The 15,343-nt window shown below is 38.1% G+C and overlaps 1 protein-coding gene and 1 gene segment (V, D, J or C); both read right to left on the bottom strand.

Annotated features, from left to right (window-relative positions):
- Positions 1-15,343, bottom strand: part of LOC142160770 (M1-specific T cell receptor beta chain-like) — a 298,946-nt gene that overhangs the window by 44,460 nt on the left and 239,143 nt on the right.
- LOC142160771 (trypsin-like) lies at positions 4,260-8,493 on the bottom strand. The gene is made up of 5 exons (XM_075215754.1): positions 8,454-8,493; positions 7,669-7,828; positions 6,997-7,250; positions 4,587-4,723; positions 4,260-4,461 (listed from the first exon to the last, which is right to left on the bottom strand). The coding sequence occupies exons 1-5, from the start codon at positions 8,491-8,493 to the stop codon at positions 4,312-4,314; spliced, it is 741 nt and encodes a 246-aa protein (XP_075071855.1). The 3' UTR covers positions 4,260-4,311.

Here is a 15,343-nt window from a genome sequence, read left to right as displayed (position 1 = left end):
TTCTTCTACATTTCTTTTCTTCTCTTCAGTTCACTTACTCAAAGTTAGTATACTTTGTGACTTTCTGTTTTGTTTACACCAGATTTGTACATGGCTGTAATTTTTCAGGATTTAATGATTTATAGTGGTGTAGCTATAAGAGACAGCTTCATACCTTACATAGACAGTTTATTTTAGTTACTTGATTCTTCAGTACTATGTTTCCTTTGACTGATTATAACTGTATATATTTTGATATATAAACACCTACTATGTGTAGTGTTGTAGTGTTTCGCAACGTTAATGCTACAAGGTAGTTTTTACCTGTCTAGTTTGCTGCAAATCTTAGTGTAGGATTATATGTGTACCTAGTATGTAGAAATTGCTGCCTGTATATATTGCATTATTTGTGTTTATTTGGTATTCTGTCAGGTCACTCAGACTGTGCATTTATTTGTAGTCCTGTGTTGCACTCCACAGCAAGTCTGCAAAATCAACACTTTATTGTACATACATTTCTTTATATATTGACAGTCTCTTGTATTGTCCACTTGGATCACATACTCTGTCTTTATCAACAAATGTTTTACTTCTATGGCCATTTTCTAACGAACAACTTCCCATTACCTAGCAACATTCAGAAGCTCTGTTCTGAGCCAACGGAAGAGTTTCTGCACAGCCTAGCAGCTGTATAATCAATTACATGTGATTCTTGTGCAAATTAACCTTGTGACATTCCCCCCCATAGAGGGGCTGTTTAGCAACATGAGCAACTTTTCTTGCAATGTAAAGTGACTGATTTTCACAGATAGCAGTTTCAATCCTACCTAGTAAGTAATACTCTGCTGATTTACTATAGATAACTGTTTTTGACTAATGCTGTTTGTGCTGCCTTTTATATTTAAAAATGTTTGCTTTCTTTTTGGTGTGCTTTGCTCCTTGTTTAGCCAATCTGCACAGCTGGGGATTATCTGATTGGTTCACTCCCACTGTATAGTGTATTTATGGGTGTTTGGTTGACTGTGGTGTTAGTCTTTATAAAGAGATGTGTGAAGCCCAAAACATTGACTTCTTCTTTTATGAAATAAAGAATTTATAATTTGGAAAAGTCCCATGAATGCCTCCTAATTATACTATTTTATACTATAGGGGTTGTAATGTACAACGGTCTATCTAGACTGTGAACCGTGTGCTGTGCTTAGATGTCATTAGCAGCAAAGTGTCCCAGGAAATTATCTAAAAATATTTGCAGTGAGCTATGTAAATATGAAGCTATAATATTGCATCTAGCTGAATTATGGAATTCTCACGTTTAGACAATTCATCAAGCATGATGCAAAGAAGCCAATGATAAGACAGTGGTCACTAGTCCAGTATAAAATAATGTCCAGGTACTTTTAGTAAGAACCCGCTAATCTGCACAGTGCTTCTCTTAAGTACATAACGAGGCCGAAAATGTCTCTTTGATAGCTTCAGAGTGCAAAGACATTTTTCTCAATACAAAGTTGGTGAATCCTTTTGCCTTCCATGACCTCTGGAGATAGGTGTCTGGGTAAATCAGGCCAGGTCTTGGTAGCACTTAGACATTACAGCTGTACTTTCTCTAGCACCTTATTAGAGTACTGGGTGATATTTTATTAATTAACAGTTATTTACATAACACCTAATTATTACACCTACATACTATGCAGTACTTTATAGAGCAAATATGGGGAGAACATACAGAAAACATACAGGATGGGACGTAAGCTTGCGAGCAGGGTTCTCTTACCTCTCTGTCTGTATGTATTACCCAGTATTGTATTATTAATATTTGTTCCCAATTGTAAAGTGCTACGAAATTTGCTGACTCTATATAAATAAATGTTGATGATGATAATGGAACCTGGTTAAAGTCAAACCCATTACCCTAGCTCTGTGAGGCAGCAATGCTAACCAATGTGTCACAATGCTGCCCATTATTAAATGTTTGATCACAATGGGGCAGAAGTGATCACTGGCCCTTAAAAGTCCCAGAGGCTCCACATCCAAGCTCACCACATTTGTAGTCACGTCTTATGGGTTTTATTTTATTATTTATTTTAATATTTCATTTGCATCTCTCACAATATTTCTCCATCCATTCACCCACCACAACCATTGCCCTGAGGCTTTCTAAGCTGGGAGCACTGCTTGATGATATCACTGTGGTTCCTTGACAATATAGAGCTAGAATGTCTCACCAGGTTGTGCAAATGGTTCATGTTCTGGACTCCTGGCAAAGATTTTTCATCGGGGCACAGAGGCCTTTAACTGAGGAACTGGAAGTTCAGTTTTGAATGGCTATGGCCTGAAATCTAATATATTCTTTATTTACACTGGCTAATGAGCACTTTGGTTCTAGATGTTCCTCATTCATGGTACCCACATTGTTCTGTTGAAATAGTGAAGACTTCTTGGAGTGAACACTTCATACAGGACAATATGAGTGTTACAAATCTGTTCCACAAACTAGGTCCTTGTAATTACAGCCATGGAGCCAGACATATGTTGAAAACATTAAACGGTTTATTGCAGTGAAAACACAGTCCATGTGATGCAATGTAAACACAGACCAGGTCAGTGTATAAACAGACTTCCAGGTATTGCAGAATAACAGGTATAACCAGATATCAGGTTTACCTCCAGGAGACAATATACAGGTGAGTGGTAAATGCTTAGAGAGAAGCAGGAACTGGCTAAACAAGCATTTCCACAGAAACAGAGAAAGCGAGTGAGTTAGTCCAAGGTAACAAGCATAAACATGCACAGAAACATTAATGGCCAGCAAAGGGAACAGGGAGAGGCCGGCATATATATGAGACAATCAGGTGCGGATGATTAACTAGCTGTGCTAGTTAACCCCTGGTAGTGGGAAAAGGCAGAACAGGAGCGCCTCTGGTGATTCACAGGTACTGCAGGGTAACATATACAAAATAGTCCAAGAGGCAGGAGCTGCCGAGATGAAACAGCATCCTGAAGTAATGCTGCAGAAGACGCGAGGCAGATCCTGACAATGAGTGCATGTTATGTTTCTTCTATTACCTGTTAGTGTTTGTGCTTTATTGATTTTTTTTTAATTTTTTTTTCTAACTAAGATACTTGATTTTCTGCTGTTCATTGATTTAGATTCTATGGGTGGGGGCACTACATTTCAAAGTCATTTCTTTGTATCAAGGTAACATAAGGCAATCTGTGCAATTTATGCAATTAGGTAATGTCCTCTATTGGTTTTATTTAATATTTTTGTTTGGGAATTTTTTGGGGGGTAAATATGCCTTTGGATTTCCATCAGGTGTGTTTGAAGGGCATTTTGTTTAAGTTTCTATGGTACAGTATAGTGCAAATATTCCATCCTGTAACAGTAAGGATCATTAACTAACTTTACATTAAATGCAATTGTAAATGATAACTAGAATATGACATAGCAACCAATCAGGCACTTGTATTCATTGTCTAACTTGCTCTAGACAGATGAAAGTATAAAATTCTTCTACTAACATACAAGGCCGTCAACAAAATTGCACCGACATACATTTCCTCACTTGTCTCAAAATATCTCCCTACTCGACACCTCCGTTCTGCACAAGATCTGCGTCTCTCTTCCACTCTCATCACATCCTCCCATTCTCGGTTACAGGACTTTTTCCGGGCTGCACCCACTTAGTGGAATTCCCTCCCTTGCACAGTAAGACTTTCCTCTAGTCTCCAAACCTTCAAGCGTTCTCTAAAAACCCACCTCTTCAGACAAGCTTATGATATTTCTCAACCACCATCTTAATCTCCCCTATTACCACCCTCTACACAGCTAACACAAGACAACAACCCTCTGGCCAACATTGGTACACACACAGCCCACTCAGTACTTTTACCTTTGCATTCTAGCTGGTCCAGTCTGCAATATAATGTAGCACATGCCCTTGTGTTTCAAACTCCCATTGTCCCATAGATTGTAAGCTTGCGAGCAGGGTTCTCTTACCTCTCTGTCTGTCTGTATTACCCAGTATTGTGTCATTAATGTTTGTTTCCAATTGTAACGCGCTATGGAATTTGCTGGCGCTTTATAAATAAATAAATGATGATGATACTTTCTCTTTTAGTAGGTGAAGCACAGAAAGAATGTACAGTAACAAAGCTTCCAATAAGGTGTATGTGATGTAATATTATTATTAATAATAATAATAATAATGTCGAATACTAGATTTCTTAATATTTCCATTGATGTAAAAAAGACACAAGAAATATGATCTTTGATTGTTATTTTATTACATTTGTTGTTGCTTATATTGACCTAACCAACTTTGTTCCATATGTTTAATATTGGGCGATGGTCTCCTCAATCCAGGACACATAGTTACACACCTTGGTGTACACTCCGGGATTGCCAGCTAGAGCACAACCAATTCCCCAGGATACAACTCCCTGGAGCTCTCCATTGCAAACCACAGGACCACCAGAATCACCCTGGAAATAATACAAAATATTATACAATGATCATTGTTGTCACCCACATGACCTTAGACTTTAGGTCATTCTCAAAATAAGTAAAATCTTATATGCAAAGGATGAAAGTGGAGAATTATTTTTACCTGGCAGGAGTCTTTTCCACCTTCCAGATACCCCACACAGATCATGTTCCCAGTGATTTGCCCAGGATAGGAGTTGTAACATTCCTCCTCAGTCAGGATAGGGGCATCCAGACACTGCAGGAGGTCAGGGTAATTAACTAGAAGAGACAGTAGATATTATAAGTCACTAGACCGCAAGGTAGTCTACATTGTCCTGGGACTGATGCTCAGTATGTGACTCTCAGACAAGATTCACAGACAAGAGGAGAGAAGCAGATTGACCAATTCTACAGCAAAAACTCTATTTTAATACAATTTTTTTTAGTAAAGATTAGAATCCAATATAATACACATTGGTTTAATACATAGGTATTCAAGTGCATTCTGTTAAACTTTAGAGTTATCCTAGGCAACCAATGATTCTCAATTGGTTGTAGAAATATAAGTCATCTTCCTCCTCACTAAAAGGACATCTTGTCACTGAGTCATTCAGTCCAAGCAAAGAATGACTGAATCTGTCTGTGACGAAACAAGTTTGATAACACCTTAACCAGCCTGTTCCTAGTTTATCACAAAATGTGGAGTATAACAACATGTACTTTTTATAGCCCTGTGTTTGTTTCCCAGCTCACCAGAGTACAACTGCAGTATCTAATTATATGTGGATAAGGGGACATTGTAGCTCATTGTAAATATGTACATTGTTTATTGTATATTGTTGATATTACAGTGAAGATGTTATTCTTTGTGCTTCAAGTGAAGCCAGGTGGGTTATGGGTAAGGATCAGGTTCCAGGATACAGGTGAGGGGTCTGTAGCTACATTCATTCTCCCCCCTCTTTTCTCTACAGGAAGCATGGAACAGCTGGGGACCCTGTGACATCACAAAGTAGCGTAAGTGGTTAATTTCAGGAGGGACTGAGTGCTATCCTAAATCTGAAGGTGGCGAAGGTCAATTAGTATCCATTGTCCTTCACAGGACTAGTCCAGACATTTGTCTGGAACCCAGCAGGTTTGCCAGTGTAAACTGTCAGATTATCTCCACTCCCCTTCCAAACCCCTAGTCCAGCACCCCCCAGTTTTTACAAAAGAGAAACCCAGGGGTTTGCCCGGGGAGGGGAAAACACTGTGGAAATTTGACCATGATTATAAGGAGTCACTCCAGGGGGAGAGTTGATGGTCATTCTGAGTCCTGAATGCTGCTACATATGCAGATCAGCAAAATCCATGGTTTTTGGATTCTACAAGTCAGGACAGGGAGGTGACTGTAACTCCTTAAGCTAGTGGGGTAAGAGACAGATAACATGTTGAACCTGCCTGGCATTAATTTACTGTTTGTATATAATATTCTAGTGATTGTTTAGATTATAATAAATATACTATTGTACTTTCTAACTGCATGTGCCTGAGTGACTATAAAGTTAGAAGGTACTGAGTAGGATTCCCTGCCATATTAAAGCACCCCTGTGTGGCCGACCAGCCAGCATCAAGTGGGTAGAATTGGGCCAGAAAACCCGGTATCTTCATACTGTCCACTTTGGCCACCAACTTGTGATCTTGTCTGATAGCAGTTAGGCCAATTGCACAACAGAACCTAGTGTGACATATTTTCCTATGATATTTCAAGATCATACAGCACATGATTAAGTATCACATTTTTGTGTTACATGAAATTGTATCTTTATCTCTAAAATGGGCATTAACCATGAGATATACAACCGGGCCTGCATAGCCTGATCTGATACTGCCTTTAATGACATAATTATTATTATTATTTTATTGATAAAGTGCCAACATATTACACAGCAGTACGTCCAACTCTCAGTCTGGGGCTTCCCTTCCTTACATCACAACACTGCCCTATCATCATCATCATCATCATCATCATCATTTATTTATATAGCGCCACTAATTCCGCAGCGCTGTACAGAGAATTCATTCACATCAGTCCCTGCCCCATTGGAGCTTACAGTCTAAATTCCCTAATATAGACACACACACACACACACACACACACACACACAGACAGAGAGGGAGAGAGACTAGGGTCAATTTTTTATAGCAGCCAATTAACCTACCAGTATGTTTTTGGAGTGTGGGAGGAAACCGGAGCACCCGGAGGAAACCCACGCAAACACAGGGAGAACATACAAACTCCACACAGATAAGGCCATGGTCGGAAATCGAACTCATGACCCCAGTGTTGTGAGGCAGAAGTGCTAACCACTAGGCCACTGTGCCATTACAGCGTTGTCCTTAATAACACAGTCCCACAAATAAAGATTTGATTATCTGATTGGCTGAAAGACAGTTGCCATCCTGCATGATCCGGAGATGAAAACTGAATACAATAGGGTTTCGGACCCCAGTTATATTAATCCTAAAAATTTTAAAATGTAAACGGTATTTGTAAGGAATGAACTGACACTCACCTCCATTGCTCAGGGTGTTTCCCCAGCCAGAGATTAAACACTGTGTTCCAGCAACATCACAGTGAGTGGGCAGACGGATTGCTTGGATTCTGGTGTTCAGTGTAGCTGGCTGGGAAAGCTTAATTAACATGATGTCATTGTCCAGCATATAGGAGTTGTAGTTTGGATGACGAATGATCTTAGCAGATGCAATGAACTGTTCTGTTCCCTCCAGAACCTCAATGTCATGTTCTCCGAGTCTGACTTCAATACGCCTGCAAGTGAGGAAAACATATAAAGTTCATCTTTATCATCACCATTTATGTATATATCGCCACTAATTCCGCAGTGCTGTACAGAGAACTCACTCACATCAGTCCCTGCCTCATTGGGTCTTCCAGTCTAAATTCCCGAACTTACACACACACATACAGATAGACTAGGGTCAATTGGATAGCAGCCAATTAACCTACCAGTATGTTTTTGGAATGCGGGAGGAAACCGGAGCACCTGGAGGAAACCCACACAAACACGGGGAGAGCATACAAACTCCTCACAGGTAAGGCCATGGTCAGGAATCAAACTCATGACTCCAGTGCTGTAAGGAAGAAGTGCTAACCACTGAGCCACCGTGCTGCCCATATTGTTTTAAGCACAACCCCACAGTTCCATATATCTTATCCTATAACTTACGATTTGTAGCAGTGAGCAGCAGAGACCACCCATTGGTCATTAATGAGGGATCCACCGCAGAAATGGTAGCCAGCATTCAGGGAGACCTGGTAGGGGACAGTGTTCAATGGGCAAGTGTAACCTCCTACGATCTTGTCATCATCATTGTAGGGAAAAGCAGCTACAGAAAAAGACATTAGACATCATATAAGCACTTAAAATGTTAACCAGATCTTCTGTGTACACAATAAAACATTTTTATTATTCCTATTTCGTGGGACTATTGCTGGTAATCTAAACAGTTGCCTGTTTGCCCAGGACAAAACTGACCATGAAAATAACACATATTTTCAAAGTGGAACATTAACAGAGATAAACTATACTATATACATAATTTTATACAGTTGTGTTTTAAATCACAGTTGTGGTATAATATGTTTAGGTATGTCTTGATAGACAGAGGGGTTAGCGTGAAAATCCTGTCTGGATTTTCGCATTCATCTTCATAAATATTTTTGAATACTTTGGTTATTGTACCCTTTGCCGATGCTGCTTTTGACAGCTGTTCGGTATGAAAAGGGAGGGGGTGTTCACTGATGTAAAGTGGTAAATGGTTGACTTGTACACAATTATATACCGTTCTCTATAGCAGTTAATGCACCCTCTTCTTTCAAGCCTGCTGCCAAACAGGCACTGGAAAAACCCAATTTTAAGAACTATATAGAATATAATTTACAGATTATTACTACATGGTATAAAGGACATGATAAAAATAAAGACACTGATAAAAAACTGTAAATACTTACCAGCAAGACCCAGAACTGAGAGGAGGAGGAGACACTTCATGTTGAGAGAGTGAGGACTTATGTTGGGCAAAGACAACTTTTATACTCTCCAATAACCACATTCCTACAATCAGGTGGCACCACATGCCCTTTCTCATGGATGGTGTCTGTTGTGCCAACTCTCGTTAACTGAGGGAAACTTACCAGAAGGTTGAGTTGAGTTTGGCATTTATCCCGGTTGGACATTAGTCAGTTTCTTGTTTCATTCTTTGTGGATTCTGGTTCATTTATTTTCTATTCTTAGTGCACTTTTGTCTCAGTTTACCTCTTCCTCCATAATTATCTTCAGAGACACGGAATCCTTGACAATCATTATATCGAAATAAGTCTTCAACCAATTAGTTACAAAGAGTAACCATCTCTTCAATTGGAGGTCCATGGGCCTGATGCAAAATTTGAACCTCTTTTCCTCTCACATATATGGAAGGGTCATATGTTCCTTGATCACCCTGCCCCAAGTTTTGCTTTCTGTTTTTTTTTAATTATATTTGTATTTTAGTTGAATAACAGTGATAGTAACACAATTAATGACAATATTGGGTGGTATATGCAGGCATGTTTTGAGACAACATTTGGAAGATGATTGCAAAGGAAATTAAACATTTTATATTCCATATAATGCTAAAGAAGGTTGAGAAAAAAAATCCAACAGCAAATACCTATAAAAGTAATCAATTCTGGCAAAATATTGCTACATATATAGCAAATAGTTTATTATATTGAACTTGAAAGTGACAAGTCATGGACATCATAATTAGTCAAAATATCCCTATAAATATTCAATTTTAAAACTAGAACACAAGTTTACAAAAACATTTTCATAGATGTTACTAGTTTACTGTTTGAGAGCTTCAATCTATAAGATAAAACAAACATGAACGGTTATAATTAAAGCACCTTCGACTATTTAAATATAAACAATGAACAGATTTCGAGTTCTGCAAATGATCCCTATCTCATTCAGGTGGTTCATGCGGAGCTGAAAAAAGTTTATGAAAGGAAACAATGGCAAACAGACAAAGATTTTTTTTATAAACATGAATCTATATTTTAGGAGTAAAGTATATTATAAAACACAGAGACACATAATTACATTTCAGATACATATACAGGGGTGGCCTGGGCCGGGGCGCAGGGGGGCATCGGCCCCGCGGGCCGCTCAGAATCACCAATGTTAGGGCCGGGGGGGGTAGGCTGGCCGGCCGCCCCCCAGATTCAAAATCGCCGATTTTTACCTGCGGCCGCATCTCATGACACGAGATGCGGCCGCATCATCGCACAGGCGGCCGCATCGCATGACACGGGTCACGTGTCATGTGATGCGACCGCCTCTGCGCCCCCCGGTTTGAAATTGCCAGCCCGCGCCTGTACATATACCCTTAACCTACAGAGGAAAACAGTTTAAATATATTTCTAAGGCAAGCATTTTGATTACCTAATACCTACGTCTACGTGGAAGCAGGATGTGCAAACCATTTATGAATTGTATAGGACTAAATTAAAATGATGGTAACAATGGTCATGTGATTAGCAGCTAGCTATTGCTACTTATCAACTAACTTCACTAGGTTTAAGTAGATACATCTATGAGCTGCCCGAAAACGCCTTCCAGGCATAGCCCCATTGTTACCACTATTTTCTGTGTTCCCTCCCTAGTTTGTGCAATAACACAGTTTATTATTGTCATAAAATGCCCATAATACTATACATTTTTTGATTGATTGAAATGTTTTCAATAATGTGCAAGGTCAAATGTTACAGATTAGTTACTATACATTATTCTCTTAAAATACATTCAGAAACAATATATAGGCTTCACATACAAGTTTTATAAATTAATATAACAGGAAGCTACTACATATATCAATACATCATCTATCTACAGTTATAGTAAATTGGGATAAAACATAGAACGTAATTAATAAAACAAAAGCATCTTAATGATTAAACTGAACACCCAGGAGAACACGCATATCCATAATTATCAACATCTAATGTGTAACAAGACGTAATCCATTTGGACCAAACTTTTAACATTTTAGATTAATTATTTCTACTAATATATACAAACCGCTCATGACTCAATGTTTCATTGACTAAATCAACCTATTCCTGGTATTCAGGGCCCCCAGTTGCCATCCAAATTCTGGATACTTTGGACAAGGTGAAAAGATTAAACACGTATTGACTCCATGTTTTACCTATGAGGTTTTTCATCACTAGCTCAAATATAGTTATTCTTGTGGATTGGAAAAACATGGGTACTCCAGTCTCTTGTATGCAGTTTAATACCACTGACCGAAATCTCTGAATCACTGAGCAAGCCAATAATAAATATCAAATATAAATAAAAGTACATGACCTTTAACAACAACTATGTTTATATAAAGACAAGAGCACAATGTTTTTCATTGGAATTCATTGGAATGACAATGGAAATTAATGGAAGTTATAAGTTATAGAAATAAATGACTTCATACATTATTATTCGGCACACATGAATTGGGTCAGAGTATCATTTTGTTTTTATTCTATACATCCTGCTTGTCAGGATTTGGAAATCAGATTAAGCCTTGGGACAGAAATCTAACACCCTAAGCTTGTGCAATGCCAATACTTCAACTTCTCCCAGATGTTGATGATTCCCTGTAATAGAATCTGCCAGAATATTATACTTCCCGACTTTGATCCAGAACTACACTGTCTCCTTGTTCACGGTCTTCAATCATTTTCTTGTTTGCTTTATCCCTGTTTCTGTTATTTTGCCAGTTGTCATAGTTATCCTTTACTCTTGGTCTAAAGCTCTCTGATATTGGAATCCACTAATGCCATCCTGGTGCTTCCTGTAAGACCCAGCATTGTCTGGATTTCCTACATTTGGAAAGGTTTGAGGATAGAGCAACCTGTAGCCAATCAGATCATCGGAATGAACCCAGCAACACAAGTTATAAATCTACTTGATTTTGTGGGAGGTGGAGGCTATGACCTGGCCACTAATGTCATTACGTATTCATGGACAGGGCAGGTGATGTCAGGGTGTTTTTGAGTGTGTTTCTGGAGAAGGTGAGTATGAAAAGCAGTAATCCACTGATTGAAAGTTAGATGATGGAAAGAACAGAGTCCCCCATCAGCACAAAGTACTGATATGAGGCTCCTGATACAGGAATTTTTAGTGTCAAACACAGGAATTTTTAGTGTCAAACATAACACTATATGAAAGAAAGTTTGTACATTCAATTTATTTTATTTACAGATCTTTTCATTGTTTCTGCACTTAGGAAATAATTTGTGGTCTAGAATAACATGATTATCCAGCAGAATAAGCTGGGTGCTGACATTCTGCAGAAAATAGGCTTTAATGATTAGTTCTCAGGCCTCAGTACTGGCCCATCTGGTCATACCCTATAATCAGGTAGGACAATCCGTCCCTGGTCACCGTTGCATTTTGTGAATAGCAATTATAAACTGTAGAGTGACCAAGTGCAAGATCACCTTATACCTACCTGAATACTACGCCACAAGCAGTAAACACCTTCCTAAAAACTTTATCGCTATGATGATGTGTCACACTGTACAAGTAAGCAAACAAGCAGAGACAAGAAGAACTCTTAGACATGATATGCCTCATAGAGGTTACATTTGAAAATAGCCAGCCCCAATTGATGGATATATGAAGCAAGTGTGAGAGGGAAAAGTTGGATGGTCCAGTTGGCAGAGCCAGAAAATTAGTCCCAAAAAATTAAATAAGTTTTTGTAGGAAAAGGTTTTTTCCAAAGATTGTTACATTTTACTGCATACCATGGTGCTTTACAGCTGATTCATTGAAAATGCAACAATCATAGACGGGAGTAAATGCTTTCAGGAAAAATGCAAAACAGACAGTTTTGATGGTCTTCTGAAAACCTCTTAGGAGACTTGTTCACTCATCTCTAATAGTAATAATAGTCTAATAATTGCAGATACATTAAGCATGACATGGCCATGAGTACATTTTTCAGTCACAATCTGCTTCTCAAAAACTCAAAAATTCTTACCATGGTCAAGACAGTTCTGGAGATCAGCTGGAATATACCTATTTTACTTGTGGTGAACAATATAAAAAACAGATTGAACGGTTTCAAGTTTGAAAATTAGTGTATTCATTTCCACCCATTGAATAATCAATATCAGCTCACGCTGGAGTGGTCCCCCCAAATGCAATATCTGACATATCATTCTTAATTGTGAAGGAGTCTGGCATGCTTCCTTGCAGAACATTCATCAACTCAGCTCACATCCCTGTCTCATGTTCCAGTTATTCTCATGTCTCAGTTATTCTCATGTGTCAGATATTCTGATGTCCCTTTTATATCCCAAGTAAAATCTTCTTTGTTTTCTGCCTCTATATATGAATTATGTATAATATGCTTAGGTTCTTTTTGTTAACTAGGGGTATTTGTACTGTACTTTGAATTTACAATTATTTTCCTTTATGCTGAAAATAGAAACTTAAAATTAAAAACAAAATGTGTTATGTGAAGTGTTTAAGAAAAAAACATGGACCCCTGCATACCACACACCGGATTGTTTTAATAAAGGAGCATGATAAACATTTGCCATTTGCCCAATGACAAGGGCCCCTCCATTCGAGTTTCTATCAATAAAATCAGGGCAACACAGACTTATATATCAGCTCAGTCCGTTAGTGCCCTTTAAAGACAAGAGACCTCTTGTTTCACAGAAAAAATTTCATCTTCTTTCACGTGTTGCTTGAAACATTGATCCCCTGAGTCAAATTACAAACAAATATTAAAAAGGACAAATATACTGACAGCAAAGTACTAATTATAAATCTATCTCATGCTCTAAAACCACCTTAACCAAGCTCTGCTCTTGCATCACCAAGTTCAGAAAATCTAAATGTTCTGCTCCCTTGGGAACACCTGATACACTGTACTTTTGAGATAAAGTTGACACCTTGTGTTTTACAAATGGGTGTAGGCGCCAACTAATGTGGTTTTTGATCTGAACTCATTAATGTCCTCTTTCGACCTTGGTTGGACATGTGAGTTATGGTAACATCAGACAGCTGTTTCCCTGTTTTAAAATAACAACCGGAGTGCTTGAAGTAAATGTCTATGCAACGTTTCTGGCAAGAACAATTGTCTAAATTTGTCCGTGATGATCTTGGCACCCCTTATAACTTAGATTGGACTGGTTATGGCTTTTCATTACACTCTGATGTAGGACATGCTGCTTGGAACAAGTTTTATATTGTGGTATACTTAATGAATAAATTGCTGTATACACCCATTGTTACATTGTTTACCAAATATCATACTAATTTTGCTATTTGTGCAATCTGAGCACTTTGTGTAGTGTTACAGAGCTCAATACGTGTTCCACATGGACTGTTCTCCTTAGAATTCTGGAAACTTTCATGTTTGCACAAGTAAATAATCAGTTTAGCGCATGTCTCATAACTATAAATAAGATGTATGAATTCCAAAAATCCCACTGCTTACATGATTTTGGCGTTCAATTCCACTAATAAAAAGTAAATAAATGCAAATTAAAAAAACAGGAATAAATAATATTTTAATTATTTTCATCTGCCACCACCATCATGAACAGGAGGCTTAAAGATTAATTAAAGTTGAATAAATTAAGGGTGTAGACTATAAAGACAGTAAAAATGTATATTTATGTTTAAAAATTCTGTATTGTCCCTTTCTTCACCATCATTATACATACGTACCTACTATAAATTATACAAATATTATAATCCACCAATGAATATTCACAGCTGGCAATTTAGAAAGAGATGTAGAGGATATAGTATGACATTCAAAATACTAGTGCTCTGAACATTAGCACATAAATTAGTAATAAGAAAATCCATTCATTTCAACCTCCAGATTATTTTTTGACATTGAATTTATTTATTTATTTGGTGAATTTCTAGTCATTTGACAGGAGTCCTTTCCACCCTCCGGATGGCCCAGGCAGATCTATGTAATTTGCTCTGGATGTATATCATGAGAATCCTCATCCGATACAACTGGGACATCAGCACAGGATGTCTAGATGAGAAACTAAGAGAGTAGATATTGTAAGATACGGGATTGTAGTCATCAAATAATAATCATGTAAAACAGAATCATAGAAACATGCAATCTGACAACAGATAAGAACCACTTGGCCCATCTAGTCTGCCCATTGTTTAACCTATGATAACCTCAAACCCTATTTGATCCTTAGTTCTTTGTAAGGATATCCTTATGTCTATCCCAAGCATGTTTAAATTGCTCTACTGTATTATCCTCTACCACCTCTGATGGGAGGCTATTCCACTTATCCACTACCCTTTCTGTAAAGTAGTTTTCCTCACATTTCCTCTGAACCTACTTCCCTCTAGTGTCAGTGCATGTCCTCGTGTTCTAATACTTCTCTTCCCCCCAGTGTCAGTACATGTCCTCGTGTTCTAATACTTCTCTTCCCCCCAGTGTCAGTACATGTCCTCGTGTTCTAATACTTCTCTTCCCCCCAGTGTCAGTGCATGTCCTCGTGTTCTAATACTTCTCTTCCCTCCAGTGTCAGTGCATGTCCTCGTGTTCTAATACTTCTCTTCCCCCCTGTGTCAGTACATGTCCTCGTGTTCTAATACTTCTCTTCCTTTGTAGAATGTTTCCCTCCTGCACCTTGTTAAAACCTTTGATAAATGCAAAGCCAATTGAGAGTGGTATTTATGAACACCAATGCAAGTATTCCGTAATTTTTCTAGTGCAATTTATAAAGTGAAGCAGAAATCTGATTTGTTGTTAAGAACAACATCAGAATTTCTTTAACAGGGAGATTGGCAAAATTAAATT

This window comes from Mixophyes fleayi, chromosome 6 (genome assembly GCF_038048845.1).
Source record: "Mixophyes fleayi isolate aMixFle1 chromosome 6, aMixFle1.hap1, whole genome shotgun sequence".
NCBI classification, from domain to species: Eukaryota; Metazoa; Chordata; class Amphibia; order Anura; family Limnodynastidae; genus Mixophyes; species Mixophyes fleayi.
This window is presented reverse-complemented; position numbering and strand designations above follow the sequence as displayed.